The following is a 19,832-nucleotide window of genomic DNA, read 5'->3' as shown; positions in this document are numbered from 1 at the left end:
TCCGATAATCGAACCATTTTTATTCGAGCACGTTTTTCCTTCTTTGCATTGTTCCCAACAAGATTAATCCTTTGAGCTCAGTGTACAGGGCTACCAGTTTATGTGCATGTCGATACAGAGCATGAAAATCTATCGACCTTAAGAGGGCGCACTAGTAGACAAAATATGGCATAAAAACATTGTTTCGTAATTCCAGGAATACGGCTTATTGAAGCGTTTTACAGTATAAATACCTATTACAAAAATTGTAGAGGAGAATTTTTCCTAGAAACGTAAGTAGCCCGATTTTTGATATCTTGTTCCAATCGTCCAATATCGCATGGTAAATTAACACGTTTTTTTAAACTTTTTATCAATTAATTATTTTACTAATTAATAAGAATATGTTTTATGCCATATTTTGTCTACTAGTGCGCCCTCTTAATGTGTCCTGTTAAACACACAATCAGCTAAATTCTTGTGTGTTAAATTACAGCATAATGATTTGTTGTTTGGTAAATGTATTACTGAATTATACGTCTTTGGAAGATTGTAGCGTACAAACATATTATAATATAATTCACCATACCTACTGTGCATATTTCCACATTTAAACATAATTTGTACTTATCTGTGAGATATCAAACGAAAATGTGCAATTATCTAATATCATTTACTATACAGTAGAACCTCGATTATCCGTGACTCGATTTTCCGTGTTTGCGATTAACCGTGCTCACTCTTCCAAAAATTTAAAAATAAGTATGGACTGTAAATATATATGTAGTTATAATCGAACATTTTATATTACATAATACACGATATCGACAATTATATTAATGACATTTTTGACGATAATAATATGAAGATAAGCAATATTGTACATCGATTTTGACTTCCATGACATTATTGGCTTAAGAAAAATTAGAAGTGAAGTAAGGAAAATTATTTCAAACCAAAAAAAACAAAGACTGATAACTTTATATTTTAAGCCCTAATAACTTGTTATATAAAATTATTGTATGTATATTATGTATGTATACATATTTCTAATTATAATTGAATCAAATTTTTAAAATTTCATTATTATAAAATTGTACCTATGTATTTCTTATTAAAATTAAATAAAAATTTCATTATTATAAAAAGTCTCGATTAACCGTGATTTTCATTTATCCGTGTGACCCCCTCCCCATCATTACCCCGGATAATCGAGGTTCCACTGTATATACATTCGTTCAAAATTATTTATTGAAATATAAAAGAATTTTTAAAACATGATTCGCCTAAAAATAAAATTATTTGACTATGAAAAATGTACTTTTACACGTAACGAGTGCCCATAGGTGTAGTTGGAATTTAACAATATTTCTCACTGCACTGCGTGGAGGTATAATATGATATATTATAATATAATGTAATAAATTATCACACCCGTGGCTAACGGACCACCGTAACTAAACGAGGTAATTCTATTGTACTCTTGTTTATACATGATGTATGATGGTGGAGATATTTTTACTTGCAAAGGCACTGAGCGAACGAGAATTAAATTGCTTGTAGGTGCGTCGTTTGCCTGAAGACGAGACGACAGATCTCAAATTTTAGTCGGCAAGAGAAAACGTTGGACAAATGCGCAGACAAAACTAAGTTTATCAGCATAATATGGCACGCACGCATTAACCAAAATCATTGGTTAAATTGTCGTTCATGGTATATTATTTTATTCTATTTTAAAAACAATTTTTTTTCCTCTTATCGGACGCGTCATCAGATTTTTGGAAAAGCGTTTATATTTTAAAAACAGTCATTACATACTATAAATAATAAATATACTATAACAATAATATCCGTTTGAAAACGTTTACTTAGGTACCCACGCAATATGTACGCATGATGAGCACCACCCAAAGCGGTGGGCTAATAATAATCGAAATACGTTCCGCCGCAATAAAATATTATATAACAATAGTAATAATAGTTACAATAGTGGTTATATTATAGTTATAATAATAAACTGCATGGCGCGTGGCTATTATATTATAGGAGATGTCCCCGACGACGGAGTAGAAACTTTTTCGATTTAATGAAATTATAAAATATTATTATTATCGTTATTTTTAGGGAACCACGCGGGTTCATACAGGTAACCTATATTATCACATAATATATGTTATATGCGACTTGGATATTATATGCTTTTCATCGTTTTTTTTCCCACGCTCGATTCACACAACATAAATTTATTATAAGCCGTGACGTACGTACACGTTATTTACTGTTCGTTTGATATTATACGTTTTATACATTAGCCGTCGACTTTGAATTTTGCAGGGCTGTATTCTAGTGTGAGGTTTGCAACAATTTTTCTTTACTCGTACATTTTCTTACTGTAAGAGAGAATATTTAAAAAAAATGATTTCGAAAAAGCACACATTACGGAATCTGAAGTCAGGGGTGGCCGTGTATTGGATCGCGTTAGGTATACTCAATGTTGACAAACATGTATTCTTAATTATAGTATACATATAATATAAAGTTCAACTTGAACTTGACAATTAGCACGTCAATAGTATATTGTAAATATATTTATAAATAGTATATTGTGTGACAAGGGCGGGAAATGAGCTATTTCAGTCGCAGGTGAAGGCCCAAGACTGAAGTTTCCTTCCCGCACGAGCCACACATACTAATTTTGTCATCGATCCCTGCAAATGTATTGCAATGATCTATGAATCAATCAGACTATTCTACGAAAACAATATGTCACGAAAGAAACGATTTGGTTTTATTTGTTTTAAGCGCCATACATGAAGATATAACGTCATATGAGATATAAACAAAAGTTTATGTTTTGTATGAACTGTGGTATATAATATTTCGATGGTGCAGGGGATACACGTGATATGCACGCCCAGCACTTTTGGGAATTTCCATTTTACCACCCGGCACTTTTGAGGGATTTCCACTTTACCGCCCGGCACTTTTTGGGATTTCCACTTTACCATCCGGCACTATGGGGATTTCCATTTTACCGCCCGCTGGACGGAAAAAGGTCGCTTTCCAACGCTTCAACCGTCATCGAAAACTAAACATTCGGTGCAAGCGTGACAAAAAAATCTTTTTAAGGTATACGCACCATTTCTAATATCTGATTGATGAATCCCCGAGCTCGAATTTTGGCCTGAAACTGCTTTACAGAAAACGCTTTATGATCCACCGTTTTGCTTTGATACAAGATCAAAGAGCCGTTCTCCCATAATTCGGGCTTCATTTTTCTTATTTGTTCTTTGAGAGTTATTCAGACTCAAATGTTTATTTAAAGTTTGGTCCTAGGGCGTAAATTCAGTCATAATTACAACCTTATAACATCGAACAATATGATAAACACGGCCTGTAAATGACGTACATTTCCCCACCAGCCATTTTAATTTTTCAACTTTTATAACTCCAATATTTAATGCTCCATACTCCTACTAATTCCTGGCATCACTCCTGAAATTCCTGCAAACCCACCACACCTGTCACTCAAAAACACGCGGTTGTGATAGTATGATAGCATCCCTGCATATACACATCTGTTAATGTTAAAACGTTTTAAATGATCTGATTTCCTAGTTTTACTAGAAATTTTAAATAAATACGCTACACAATTTTTTCGTTCAGCATAATTCCACACCCACTCGTAAGCTGCAGACGGCAACTGATTATACCGATATTTTACGTTGCAGTAATGATGATAGATAAAAAAAAAATACAAACATTATTCCCGTATTTCCACTGGCCTTATATTCGCTAATCCGATAGTATCATCGTTATTATACAGTCGCACCTCGTAAAGGATCTAACAAACTGCTAATGACGCTTTGATAGACGCCTCATTTTTGGGTTTATTCCGTGTCTCGTTTCAATTAATGGTCGTCTCAGACCGAATACTGCTTAACGCGATTTAATATAACTATACAATAATTTATTATAATAATAATATATACGCACTGTGGACGTTTATTATATGGCACGCGAGGGTTTGATGGTTTGAAAATATTCACGACTTGCCACTGCAGTAATAATTAGTAGAGGCACTCGTCTTTTGATTCGCTCTTAGAGATAGCGCCGACCGTCTAAACAGCAATAATAATAATAATAATAATATGAAGCATAATTCGCAAGTCGTTTGCATTCGCCTCGATCGTCGGTGAAATACTTTGCCACATGCACCGCAGGTCATTACGACGGTGTTAACAAAATATTACGATTCACATTCGAACGCATTTCGTGGTCTCCATTATAATATAATATTGTATCATAACAATGTAACGCGTTTCACATTCAATATCCTAATATTATATTATTGTATTAAACCGACGTCGATTGTTGATCATCCGCGTCTCTGATGCAATATTATAATATGATATTACACTATACATACTGTTATGTTATTATTATTATCATCGTTGTATCAATATAATAGTTTTATTCATACGACCGTTCAATATTTAAATGCGTATACCCATACAGGGTGTCCCATGAGGATTCGTGCTAATTTAAAGTGGTGGGTTAATAGAGTGTTTGCACATTGTTACCCACCATCACATGTGGAAATCGTAAATCTTCGCGAGACGTGCGCTGCAGTACATTACGTATTATACACCTACACGATGTTATTATTATTTCAGCCAACATAATATAATATATTATTATAACCACAAACAAACAAAGAAAAGCTGATACCGCGGAACGTAATGCGTTATATTATTATTATTATTATGATATACTGCAGCTCTTCCATAATATTGTCTTGTTAATTAAACGAAGACTCGCAGTGAAGTGTACGTATCATCTCAGTGGAATTATTTTCATTGTTCGGATTTTTGCTATGTATACCTATCGAAAAAAAATCACAAAATGCATTTCACGCCAACGTTGTAACACGATATCTTTTATATTGGCGTTGTTGTACATGCGTTTAGTGGATCCTTTCAGGGACGTAATGTATTCTATAGGATACATGAACACCTACGTATATTTCCGCGATTGTTACCTAGAAACTACTTTTAGCACATCAAGTGGTAATCTCTGGTGCACTCACTTATTATACTTTGAAAGTCTCGGAATTCAGTAAAGCCCTTGCCGTTATATTATAATAATATAGTGTATACCTACCTAGCTGAACTACAAAAAATCCATTGTCTTAGATTTGAGGTTTTTTTTTTGAGTGCGTCTCTGCATTATAATAATAATTTTATATTATATTATGAACGAAAAATACAAAATACCTATAAATTATAATAAATAATAGTAATTGTAATTGCCTCCGTCTCCCTAACGCATATTTTAGTACATTTTTAAAATGTTCATAACTTGCTTTAAAATTAATATATAAAAAATATACGCAGGGCTCTAGATGGCGTTCTTACGTTAAAATTTAACTATAGTGATAAATTTACTCTGATATAAAACAAATAATAACGGAATTTATTAAATTAGTTATTATGAACGTAAAATATGCTATGTCTTGCGTAACGGAGACAATACATCCAAGTATGACTTCAACTTATTTAATACATTTCGAAATATAAATTAATATTAAAATAATAAATTAATCAATTTTTTTTTTTTTTTATTTTACACAATAATATATACGATCTGTACAATTATGCACAATTAGCATATTTGATAAGGGTTACAATAATACATGAGTACATGAGTAAAAGTTAATCAATTTAATGGACAAATTAGGCTTTTTAAAAACAAAATAATTTCAGTTGTTGTTTAAACACCTAGGTGAGATTATTATTTTCCGTCTCAATACGTCTCTCGATACATCTCGATGAGTTATGTGTATTTTTCGTGTAACGTTGGTAGTTGTACTATAGCACTAATCGGACAATATTTTAACAAGATAAATCATAATGTCTATATATCATCATATGATAAAATATATTCTAAAAATATATAATTTTAAAACAAATTACTTATAATATATTTTTGATTTGTAGCATTTTTAAGATATTTTATTAATTTAGATAAAATACTTACCTATTTATTTATGAAAAAAATTGTAATTTGAATACTCTGTTTTACATTTATAAATATTTAGTACAGTAAGCTGTGATAGGTACTCTATAATGCACCAGGCTCGCAATTCACAAACCATGAAAAACTTAATATTATGGTGAGTGCTCGTTTGACAAAACATGCTAAGACATGACTGTTTCACGAACCAGGTCGTTTTACATAATATTATAACAAAAACAAGAACTGCTGAAATGTATTTACCTATATACAGAGTGGTCCATTTAATTGTCTACACTAAATCTCTTAGTCAATTGTCATTTAAAAAAATATGTTTGTACAGTTTAAACTTTTGAAGTGACTATATTTATAACAATACATTTTTTGCAACAAATCTTATAATTTGCTATCTGTGTTAATTTATAATTAACATTTGTTTTCTATAATAACCTAAATAATTTACATTTTATATTAGGAAGTTGAGTATGCATAATTTATATAACTATGTAATTAATATTAATCGAATATTGAACCAATATAGCTTTTTATTCATAATTAGGTATTAAGAATTAAAATTTGGGAAAATTAAAGTTATCAAATAATATCCTTCGCAGTTTAAAGAAAGTTTAAATAAATAAATAGAAACTAAAACATTTTGGATAGTAATTTAAATATTAATAAATCAAAATCAAAAATCAAAATATTAAAAATCGCAAAAATTATTTATTTTTAACTAATCGTTGTAATTATTGTAGTTTCTAAATCTGTGAAAACATAACAAAATGAATTACCGAGAAATATCAGTTTAAGCGTATTTCTACTTAAACGAATCACCCCCCCCCCCCCCCATATGTATAATATAGTACATATATGTTATAATATCATACATTATAGGCACCTATCACACCATAACATATGCATTATTATACCTATCATATTATAATACGAACGTTATTACTTTGAACGTCTCGTTTTCAGGTACCAGAACGCATCAAGGCGATGAACTCGAGCATTAAGCTGCTTCTCATCCTCAGGGATCCCGTGATCAGGGCCATATCGGATTATACGCAGTTGCACAGCAACCCATTGGCGAACCGGAGCAGTAGGTCGTTCGAGCAGCTGGTGGTGAAGCCGGACGGCACGGTAAACACCAACTACCGGCCGGTGTCCGTGTCCACTTACCATAACCACGTTTACCGGTGGCTGGACGTGTTCCCCAGGGAACAGTTGTTCGTGGTCAACGGCGACCGGCTCATCACCAACCCCGTGTCCGAGCTGAACCGCATCGAGACGTTCCTGGGCCTCGAGCACAGGATCGGCGCCGACAACTTCTACTTCAACCGGACCAAAGGGTTCTACTGTCTGCGGTACGGGCCTGTGGACAAGTGCCTGAAGGAGACCAAAGGCCGGAAGCACCCGGACGTCCGGCCGTCGGTCGTGGCCAAGCTCCGGGAACACTTCGGCCAGCACAATCAGAAGCTGTACGACGTATTGGGCCAAGACTTCGGGTGGCCGGAGAAGTAGCGAACGGGTTCGATGTGGAGTGGGTGAGGGGGACGAGTGCAGGTGTCACGGTGACATCGTTTTTTTAAAAATGTTTTTCGTTCTTTTGGAGTTTTGTATACAGGGATACTATATATATATATATATAACATTATAAATATTACTATAACGTCACAATATAATAATTACCTACCTATGTACTGACCGCGACTATATCGCGAGCCGCGAGCGCTTCGCTTTCTGTACATGACTTAAAGTGTGCCGCTCGATTTGTTCTTCTTATCACATGAAACGAAACGTTTGAACACTGCCATGCTCATACTACATGCATATATATATATATTATATTATATTATATACTGAGGGTGAGGAATGGTGAACGAGGAAATGGTAGGGGGCACGCCGTGCGAGTTTAAATCGTTTTCCTTCAAAACTGCACCAAATATTATATTTTACGAGACGAGTCTTATAATAACTCGACAAAGAAAATTTCGATACCACGATGATAATATTATTATTATTGTCGAAGCGTTTGAGGAGAGAGACGAATTATTTTACGATACGAACCAATTGGTTTCGGAATCACCCGTACTTAACCACACGTGGCATAATCTTCAGTAGGTACCTTAATAATATATTAGGACACGTCCACACTCAGTTAACTTTTTTCGTTTACCATATAAACATAATATACTATTAAAGTATTGCGATATATTTTTTTTCATTTTAAACGATTTTATTTTTTGCGTGCGAATGCTATTCATTCCACCGTAACGTGAATACGCATTTACGAACATATTGTATGTTATACATTGAATTTTTCTTCCTCGTCGGGCGATTTCGTGTCGTCCGATAACTTTAGATTTAAAATTTGAATCTAAATTCAAACAATAGTATTATATACGTGGTGCTCGATCGCCCGTTTTCGACATTGCGGTCCAACAGATTTCCTCGTCGTCTTTCGTCTGAATCTGCTGTGAGCCGTCGTTTCTTTACTACCCACACACCGCGTGGATGTGATCTCACTGAAGTCAAGAATGAACGTAACAAATTAGTGTTTTATTTTTATTTCCATGCTCTCCCAGTGCTCTCTCTCTCTCTCTCTCTCTCTGCATCATTGCACAAATTCGACCGACATATCAAATATTATATTGTGTATACTAAATCAAAACATTAGTATTCTCTCGTACACACCTACGCGTAAGATTAGTTTGTTATCTTTTTTTATCTGTCTTTTTAAAAATAATTGTTCGTTGATAATAATATATGTTATACTCCTAACGAAATGTTTTAACACTATCATTATTATTATTATTATTTTATTTTTCACGACCGATTTACGATTGACATCGACTATTCCCGCCTATTGTACTACTCTACTATATTCCCACGAACGCAATAATTTCAGTGGTAGGCGAAACAACGTACATTTTATATTGCATATTATGTTGCTTTGTCCGCTATACGGCCACCGACGTTAACATTTTATAGTTATTTTCACGAAAGCACAACTGCTGGAAACGATCTGCGGAAAGATTAATACGTTTCACACGTGCAATATTAATTTTACTATCATTGTTGGATATAATATTATATAGTATCGTTTATAGACTGCCAAAGTTGTTTCGTTGTCAAACCAGCTGCCATATTCCCAGTTACGATATTTTATAATGACCATGATATAGGAGTTTAACTATCTTGAAAAACACCTTTGCCGAGTTGATTGCAGTCGTGGGGTGGAAAGAAAATAATAATAATAAAAATATAATTACTTTACGTACCTTAATGCGTTTTAATAATAGTACAAAATATGTATGAAAGAAGAAGATATATATATATATATATATGCATGCATGCTCCACACATTCTCCTCTGGCCTTTAGGATCGTAGTGAAGTCAACACGATGGTAGCTGAGGAGAAAGAGGCATTATTATATTATCATAGTGCATTATTATTACTTACCTACTACTTTTACATATTTCAAATTTTCAATGAGCAATAATGACTTTCTTTTCGGATGGTTGATTAATTATTTACTTACGTAATATTGTTATATATATATAGGAAAAATACTATGTTATGTTATAGTATATATTTATATATGTATTTTGTTCGTTACGATTATTATTATTATTATTATTGTTCTTTTTTTTTTTTTTTTTAAACAACGATCATATCAACTATAGACTTTTTTCGTGTATTTTGTAAGTCGTTTATAATATTATATTTTAAGTAACTTAAAACATATCAATGTTTGAAACGTAGCATGATTATTATTAATAATATTACTATCGTTAAGAGAAAATTATAAATTGTATTTGTATTATCGTCGTAAGGGACACGGGGACAGAAGTCGAAAGGATTTGTGTGTGTCGCTTTTTCGTCGTCGTTTCCCCGTTATATCAACAAGTCAATCGTGTTTATCGTTATAATATAACATATTATGTTTATATGAACTACTGTAATTGTATTTAAAAAAAAAAATTGTAAATGATTTTTTTATCGTTTTACCACCAACGCGATTACGTCTTCATCGCTGTCACACAGAAATCCTAGCGACACGTGACCTTATCTATATGTCTCGTTATCCGTGCATTGTACCACGTATACATATCATATCATATTAATATTAATATATATTGTACCATATACATATCATATAATGTACCATATACATATCAAATAATGTACCAATACCGTGAAAACGATTTGGACTGAAAAACAATGTTTACTAAACAAATACATATCATTTTGATTAGGTAGCGTTTACTATTATGTAACTTTATTGTACTTGTATTTGATGTATTTTTTATTTTTACCGTTATCGTAAAATAGTTTATTGTTAAGTCGATTTATTTATAGATAAATTTCTTAGAATAATGTACAATTATTGTGGTACTACAGGTGGGCCGGGGAGCGTAATATAATAACATAATATATCCATATCAATATCAATATCCATATCAATATAATTATCGTTAAATGACTATTGGACAGCTGACTATATAGTACTACTGATGTCATCCCGACAAATAACTTGCTCATATTTTACAATGTTATCAATGAAATATATTATACAAAAAATAATATTGGTGACGTTTATTTAGATATGGTTGATGGACTGCAGTGTGAATTAAATACAGTATCGATGACTCGTCATAATTTGTCCATTTCCATTTCTCATTGTTATATTATGATATACTTTGAAAAATTTTCAACGTGATTTTCGTAACGACCAAATCGTAAAAACTAAAAATCACGAACCGCATAACCAAGCTTTATGAGTTTTTTGATAATTTAACTTTTGAATCGATTCCAGACAGATACTTTAAATGTTATATTATAGAATAAATTAGAGATTTAATAATATTCAAAAATACCTGTAATTACAAACATCAATCTATCTCCAAATTACTACTTGCCGCTAACTAAAGCAAATAATCTAAAAATAAACTATTCATATTATATTGTTTTGCATGTTTTTCAATTTTTCTATTGGAGTATGATATACCTACACATGCTACAGTTATACATTCATATCAAATAAAACTACTACTCTTTTAATTTCAGAGAAAATTCACTTCAGTAAATTTAAATTACTCTTCACACTTATCTAAACAATGGCATGGTGTAACAACGGTTACAAATCTTCACTTAATTATCATGTCCGTTGCATTTATATATTTCCTATACACATAAAAATTGTTAATGCGTTTAATGATCAAATATTATGTTTTGGACCGCAAAGCGTTTTTAATTTGTGTAAAGGGCCCTCTACTAAAAAGTTTTGAGACCTTTGATCTCTATAGTCAATTTATTGTATAACAGAAAACAAATGTTAAAATTGATATTATTCCTAAAATCATGTTCGTATATTTTTTACGAAATTAACATTTATCAAACAGGTTAATTGTTTCATTTTGAATTTTCAATAAGACAAATAAAATATTTTTGGTAGGCGAAAAATATAATATAACGAACAAACAAAAATCAATTATATACTAAATTTGAACTGAAGTACTACACCCGGAAATACTACGGTCGGTTGTCCAGTCTTCGTGGAAATGGTAATAATATTATTATTAATATTGCAAAACCCAAAAGCAAACCATCGGTTTGGCCGGTGCTTCTCGTCCGGTGAGACTTAAGTCTTGCGACTGACCGCGGTCAGGTTTTGTATCGCGATGGGTAGGCGCGTCTCCAGTACCTATTATAGTAGCATGGTATTTAAACTGTATACATATATCGATATTATATTGTAATATTATTTTCGTATCGTGAGTAAAAAACAAATTGTTTCAGCTGTAGCACAATTTCTTTTCGTACAAATCATTTTCTATAGTCATATATTGTATGATAATATTATTATTAAGTGTTGTTGTTGTTGTTTGTTTTTTTTTTTTTATCTCTCTTTCTCTTTCTCTCTCTATCTCTCTCTCTCTCTCTCTCTCTATCTAACTCTTCTACGTACCTATATAATAATATACCATAATACATACATAACAATAATATTATTAATGTGTCATACATTTTGAAAATGTGACGCGTTTATCTCCGGACGTCTGTCTGTCTGTCTGTCTGCATATCATATTATAATATTGTTATCATATCATTGTACGCGACGATAATACGCTCGCGCATACCTATACAACATAATTAATGATTGTCACCGCCGCCGTACAACGTGTAATGTTAAGACTATCGTTATCATATTATTATTATTGTTATCAATATAAGGACGCGGCCGGACTGCGGGCACACTGCGATCCCTTCCCGAGAGAAATCGATGGTTTTCGGATCGTCTCCTGGCCGATCACCTCGAGCGATATTTTATTTGGTCGCGCGTCCCGCCGCCTCGCCGCGCCGGTCGACTGCGCAGTCATCATAATTATTGTAATAATATTATATTATTTTAAGATAGTACTATCGTAATAATAATAATATTATTATTATTATTATTATTATTACTATACCGTTCTGGTCCCGGGCACTTTTTGGCCGGGCCGAACACGTTTTAAGATATAGATTTTTTTGGATTTTCCTATAGCGTCATCACTACGATACTGTTATTTTTGTTAAAGATTTGTTTAAAATATAAAAAAAAAATATAGACGCGTGCCTTGTGCGTTTGTGTTTTGCGCGTGCACGACACGCAATTATAAAAAAAACCAAAAAAAAAACACCTGTGTATCATCTTTTTTTACACTCGTCGTATACCCTTAACTGTATAATATTCAAACGGTGCTTTTTTTCCCCGTCGTCTGCAGGAGTACTCTCCGAAACTATACCGACTCGGTGTGCATGCGGTAAGACGGTTTCCTGTACAACGTAGATGACTGTAGTTCAAATGATCAAGGCTTTCTCCGTAGTACACGACCGATAAGACACCTTCCCCCTTGGTAAAATGGAAAATAGAAATACACCCATGGCGCTATCTGTTGGATTTTTCAAAACTAATTTTCTATCAAAACAAATTTACCACCCAGGTGGAGTCGGGTAATTGTTTCATTGCAATTTACAGCACTAGTGAGTAAATATGAAAGTATATATAATAATATGTATGTACATTTTTTTAATTTTTTTTTTATTACACAAAAGAAAGTATAAAGTTTTTTTCTAGAAAAAATAAATAAGTGAAAAAAAAAAACATAAAAGTAGGAACATAAATTTGACAAATATTATTTTACAATATTTCGCTTAACGTAGTTAAAATACTTTTTCATTATAATAATTCTATAGCATAGTAATATAATATGAACCTTCTTACCTATATAATAATATATAATATATTGATTTTAATAACTATCTATAATTACAATAATATCCTAGATTGATTTAGTGTTTTCTTCGAAAAATAAAATACAATTATTAAACAATTTGATATTTTTTAAGCGTTCTACTGAAACATTTTTTTTAACAATATTACTAACTATGATAATTAATAACATAATACTATAATATAGTATACGACAACCAGAATGTATAAAAGAACGTTGTTCTCTCTGTCACTAAGGCATGCTAAATATTATATTAAGTAACAAAGCCGCTTGCGGTTACGCGCATAGCTACTGTAATATTATTATAATATAATAATAATTTATATTGTCACGAATGATGAGAAAAATTCGTCGAAATCCGTGATAAAAACGAAAACACACTACAAATAAATTATCATATAGGCCAATATCGAAATATATGAACGCAAACAATAACGTTACTCTGTAATCTGTTTTGTGGTACTTATACTGAACCGCGGTATGTATGTTACAGTGTAAACGCCGGCGTTTAGGTTTTAAAAAAATCGGCCGACCTCGGTTAGGTTAGTCGCGATCGTACAATCGAACTGATTAAATGTAAATAAATAAAACCATTGACATTATGGTAGTAAAAGTGTAATAGATATTGTTATGCGACGGACACCCGCCTGCAAACGGTAGAGTCGCCGGGTCAGAGTTTGTTGTAGCCACTTAAAAGTTAAGTTAATTGTTACTAAATTATTATTACTATTTTTTTTTAAATTTTATTTAATTTTATGTAATATAATAAGAACGGTAACGTGGAAACGGTCTGTCACGATCTGAAACAAATCAACAAAAAATATTATTTTAAATTTCTATGTAGATTATAAACCACAACACAATTAATAATAAAATTATGATTATTTTTTACATTTTTTCGCAAATGTCTAAACCGTCCCTGCAAATAGACGCCTATATTTCTTTGTCTGAATGGTAGAAAAACTAAAGGAACCAACGAACACGCGTTATTTTCAATTTTATTTGTTGATAATTTGAACTTAACTCTTACCTCTGCCGAAAACATGCAAATTTATGTATACCGTGTGACAAAATTCTAATATCAAATAATTAAAATTGGCAGAGGCCCTGTTCGGGTTGAATGAATGCGATTCGATAAGATAAACCGAAACAAACTATTATAATAATAATATATAATATATATAGGTAGGTACCTCGTTTTATCAAATTTTGTACAAATTTTACGATTTGCCGATCGTTATAACGGTACATCGGCGATATATTATGCTATATATAGGTTCAGGTAATGAGTAGGTAAGCGAAAAAAAAAATTTAATGATTTCGCTTAATTAAAATGATTAACCCCGGATAACATGGATGAAACGCACTGAACGCGCATTATGATAATTTGCTGTAGAATTGTTTATCCGTTCGTTCGATGATTATTATATTAGCCGCTGCAGTGATCAATGTAGATAGATAAGCAGTGAAAACAATAAAATTAGTTTGTAACTCGCAGATAGTGCAATAATTACAATAATTATTATTCTATTTAAAATAAAAGCATTAAATTGATGATCAAAAATACTTTTGTAAATTAATTTCAAAATGTTATCAAATAATGGCATCACGTTATATTATTATTATAATTGGTACACGCGCGTACGTTTTATCCGGATTCAGACGCAAACATTAAAATTATTATGTAATAATTTAAGTGCCTACCTAAGATGATGATTTAAGATACCTAACGTCATTATACGTCATATACACGGGTAACTATGTTTGTTCAGTGAAATTCTTTGATGTTTGATCACGTAATAACTAATGTTATCATTTATCAGATCTGTGTATCTAAAAACGCGACGAGATTTATGTGCCTATAATGCCGTCTTGGAAAAAAATATTATTTCGTTCCTATACAATATGCGTCCGCATATTAAGGGATACTAAAATGTGTATAATATAGTTCCCAGCCCCTGGATACACGATTATCGGATGATTTATTAAGGTAGTGTTTCTTTCGATTCGTTAGAAAATCATGCATAATATACATATTTACATAATATTACATTTAACATCTCATTCGGTATCACTCCGTTAATTATATCGTTATTATTATTATTATTATTATTAAGCTGTTTAAACGTAAAAATGTTAATGGTCTCGAGTTATCGAAACAGCACGTTACAGGTGACGTGTATTTAGGGTATAAATATAATGATAGTGACGTAATACTGCCGCTGTTATTGCGATACCATACTAAATGTACAGGTATAAATTGTAGATATTATTATTATCATATATTGTTTTAACGTTGTTGTTGTTGTCAAGACTTTGACGCTTGCGTCGAATTGTTTATTTTCCACGACGACGTCGGTGTTATGGATGGTTTATCATTGTCGGTACGGGTTATAAGTTATAACAACTGTGCGCATAATTTAATGCAGCGACTACCTGCCAAGGCGTTGTAAAATAAGAATTTTTTCGTGTTGTAAACACCGACTAATTCGTTTTGATTCTAATCTAATATATGCACGACGCGATCCGACAAGCATTTTTTTTCACTACACTTCTTATTAAAAACACAATTTACTAGCGTTTTATAGTCTAGAGTGACGTACGAGCAGAGTGACACAGCACTAAACTTTTGCGAATATTATTATTCCTTAGGTTAATTTCTTATCAGACTTTTAAACTCAATTAGTTTGTGGTTTTTATGTGAGCCTTAAACGGTTGAAATTGTTATTTTATTTACTCAAAATCATTGTCTTTACTTTAATAAATTGTTACAACCATGCTATTTTATAGTTTTATCGAGTTTGACGCAGCCGCTAACAGTTATCTTAAACTATATTATGTGCACTTTTATTTAAACGAATAATTTAATAATAGGTATTACTATATAAATTGCCCAATTATGGTAAAATATTTATGAACAACCTCACAATTTTAATATTATTTCCAAGATAATTTTTAAATATTTCTAGTGCCTAAATAAAAAGGATAATAGTGTAGCAATTTTAATTTTTTCTCTATTATAGTTTAAACATTTTACCGAACTTTTGATTTTTAAAACAATATTTTTTCAAAAAAGGTTGTGAAAATATATTATTCTGTTATATCACTATATACTCTTAGTATAAAACGAACGTTTTAAATTAATTTATAGCTAAATTTTAAACACGTGACCGTTTTGATACCAGTCAGGTCGTGATTTAACTCGAGTGAATTGTATTTTCTACCATAGCTGGCGTACGCCCCGAATCTCAATCACGATAACATCGTACACAATAATAATAACCATGCTTATCAATTACATCGTAACATCAATTACTTATATACCTATCATAATACATAGGTAATTGTATCATAATATACTAACCATTTCGACCCGTCGGTCAGGTAAACGCGCGGCGACCACCGCAAAGTTGAAGGTGTAAAAAAACAATGACTAGCAACAACAAACAAGCGGAGTCTACTGCACGGGATGGATGTGAGGACGCGGGTCAGTATGTGTGGCATCCGGTCATGGTCCTCCAGTCCGGCAGCGACACACCAAGGCGGCGACAGTTGTGCGCGTACGCTGTCATCGCCTCGCAATAGCACTTCCGGCCGGTGGGACACTCGCACATGTCCATCAGACAGGACCTGTGAGCAAATGCGAATTCGCGGTTTAGTCTACATACATACAAGCATAAGTATACACATATAATAGGTAATATTAATATACCAGAAAAGGCGTGACTGGGCAAAGTGAAAACGTATACGGATGCTGCGCGTGTAAAACGAACGTATAATATTATAATGAGCTAACCTGAAAAAGTTGACTGGGTTGAGCTTTTTGTGGCATGCGGCAAACATTTGTTGTCGGAGCGGCTTGCACATCCGTTCTCGAATCCGGGGCCCCTTCTTGGAACACTGTGTCGACGTTTGCACAAACGCGGGTCTCAACGGCCGGCTGCACGCGTTCTTGCCACCCACGCGCCAAGACGATCCGAACACTTGGGGCTCCAACACTACTTGGCCGTCCTTAGTGGTCATGTCGTCTCTGGGCACAGAGTTGAAATTTCCACACAGTCCGCACAGACTGCCTGTAAATACCGAAAAATGCAAAGTTTGTAAGTAAAATAATTTTCGCAAAATCATCATTACAGGTGGTTCCTAAACTGTGGCCGAGGGACGCGTGATTACTTGGTGGTGAGAGAGCCATTGAGTTAATATAATATTTTAGAGCCGACGTCGCATTGTAGTTTATTTATTATATCCTCGTTAACGGTTTGACGAAGTTCCTTACCTTTGTACCTCGACGGTACGGACACTTCCAGAAATCCTCGTCCATCCCAAATGATAGAAACGCCAATCCTGGTCTCAACCAATACGGTATCGTTCATGTTGGATATGGTGAGCTCGTTGCTCCTCTTGTACGGCACAGACACTCTCTGTCCATTGATCTTGATCCGTTTATTCTCGCCAAGGTTTACTTTCAAACCTCCGGTCTGCGCGGACAAAATACGTGTTAAATAATTACATAATAATATATAAAAATTATTTTCTAGCTCAAATATACTGTCGTTTTCGATACGAAGTTTTCACGAAATACCATCGTTATAACGTGAACACACAATAAACCATTACAATAATTACCCTCAAAGAAATAGTTTTTGTCCACGCTGAATTTTTCGTGTTCCTCGCGTCGTTAGTCACCCGAATGCTGAACGTCCGGCCCACACAATCCGCACTCAACAGATATTTGCAAGGTCCTTGGAAGCTAAAGAATTTTCCGTCGTATGTCCTGTAATGTGGGTCACCAAACACCGTGCACACTCCATCCACTGAAACGAAAACGATATTTAGATATGTTATAATATTATAATCTGTATATTCAGTTGTATTATCAGTTGTAAACACTATAGCGAATTGAAACAAATCGGTAAAATGATTTTTTGTAAGAAACAATAACCGTAAAACGGGCCACGACGGACTTACTCGGTACACATCGGGGGCAACACGAACCCGGAACGGTTCGCAGCTTCATATTGACTGGGCACGACGTCGAGATGCGTGGACACATCTCTTGGGCACACTGCACTTGGCCACGGACGCACAGACATGACTTGCACTCGTCCACTTTCCAGCCGTCGCCGTTCTAAAATACACAAAATGTATTCAAAACTAATATTACTAACGACCGATACGATAATATAATATCGCGTCAGGGTTACACAATAAAATTTAATATATTATATCCTCCGAGTCGTCCTCTAAGTCGTGATTTTTTCGTTTGATTTACTTCACCATAATATCATTATAACGCTCACCAAGTAAATGTTGCCATTCTCCATGCACGTTTCGCTCTTGTCCAGGGTCCTCGGGCACTGCGGGCAGCACTGGTTATGCGACGCGAACGTCTGTTTCTCGACGGGACAGTCCAGTGGCGGACAAGTCTCCCGATTGCATACCACCGTCGAGTTGGCGCACGTGCACTCGGTGCACCGGTCCGGGTGCGTCCCCTGGCCCGACGGCGTGATCTTATCGCCCAACAGACAGGCTCCTCTCGGTGGGTCCATCAATTTTCTACTCTTGCCTGTAACAAGCCGAAATAGCCGTTATTGTATAACATTTCACATCCATACACCTACACGCATAGATTCAACTACTGTGGACTCGAGTCAATAAAAAAAACTGAATTTTGTTTGTCAGGTTAAGTCATTTAGTTATTGTAATACTTGGAAAATTATTTAGGTAGGTACATAAATATATGTATTGTTATTTTATTATTTTATTTTAAATTAACACCTGGGTGACATCACCCCGATCGCAAAACAATATTATTTTTATTATAATTATCGTAAATATTCACCATATTTAATCAATGCAAATTGTACCGATTAGACGATAACGTGTTTGTGTCTACTACATTTTTAAGTCAATAAAGATTTATTAGTTTATTTTTATTTCAAACCATGGTACATTATACAGGGCAGTGTATAGGTACGTGACAAACATATATTAAAGTGAACCATTCGTAGGTATATATAATATTTTAATAATATAAAATCGTTTTGTTAATGAAATCGTACATAGTTACAAATAGTATGTGAATAATGTACACTTATATTGACTTATTTTTCGCATTACAATACTGCGAGTGTACAATAAGTTTGTCGATTTTTAATCAATGGACAATGATATAATATAATATAATTTACAACGGCAACTAGAATCCTTATGACAGTTTATATATTTTATAACAATATATAGATACTGTAGATATTGCCTGTGATATTGTATCCTTATAGTCTCCAAATTCGAAATTGGACGAAAAATTCAAACTCATCGGTCATCAGTATAATATTATTCTACACGCCTGGTTCACATTTTTCGTTCGGGAAACTTTCAAAAGTTCAAAACGATTTAGGGTAATATTGTACAGTATATACTACATAGAGACTTGAATGGACATTGTCCGGCGGCGACCAATATTTTAGCGGCGTATTTTCATTGTGCTGGTCATTTGATATTACTATAAACGATTTAATTGTGTGTAACGACCGTAAGATATATACGCGTGTCAT

The 19,832-nt window shown here is 33.3% G+C and overlaps 2 protein-coding genes across 2 annotated transcripts in view; one reads left to right on the top strand and one right to left on the bottom strand.

Moving 5' to 3' along the window:
- LOC132942115 (heparan sulfate glucosamine 3-O-sulfotransferase 5-like) overlaps nucleotides 1-12,610 on the top strand; it is a 42,817-nt gene extending 30,207 nt beyond the window's left edge. The window contains exon 4 of the mRNA XM_061010425.1: nucleotides 6,973-12,610. Within this exon, the coding sequence (XP_060866408.1) occupies nucleotides 6,973-7,518 (546 nt within the window). The 3' untranslated portion in view covers nucleotides 7,519-12,610. The remainder of the gene's footprint in view (nucleotides 1-6,972) is intronic.
- A 488-nt stretch (nucleotides 12,611-13,098) lies between these two features.
- LOC132942114 (BMP-binding endothelial regulator protein-like) overlaps nucleotides 13,099-19,832 on the bottom strand; it is a 73,164-nt gene continuing 66,430 nt past the window's right edge. Inside the window, 7 exon segments of the mRNA XM_061010424.1 lie at nucleotides 13,099-14,075; nucleotides 16,640-16,905; nucleotides 17,072-17,348; nucleotides 17,552-17,753; nucleotides 17,902-18,089; nucleotides 18,244-18,403; nucleotides 18,576-18,841. Coding sequence (XP_060866407.1) covers nucleotides 16,764-16,905; nucleotides 17,072-17,348; nucleotides 17,552-17,753; nucleotides 17,902-18,089; nucleotides 18,244-18,403; nucleotides 18,576-18,841 — 1,235 coding nt within the window. The 3' untranslated portion in view covers nucleotides 13,099-14,075; nucleotides 16,640-16,763.

Source organism: Metopolophium dirhodum, chromosome 3 (assembly GCF_019925205.1).
Source record: "Metopolophium dirhodum isolate CAU chromosome 3, ASM1992520v1, whole genome shotgun sequence".
In the NCBI taxonomy this organism is placed as follows: Eukaryota; Metazoa; Arthropoda; class Insecta; order Hemiptera; family Aphididae; genus Metopolophium; species Metopolophium dirhodum.
This window is presented reverse-complemented; position numbering and strand designations above follow the sequence as displayed.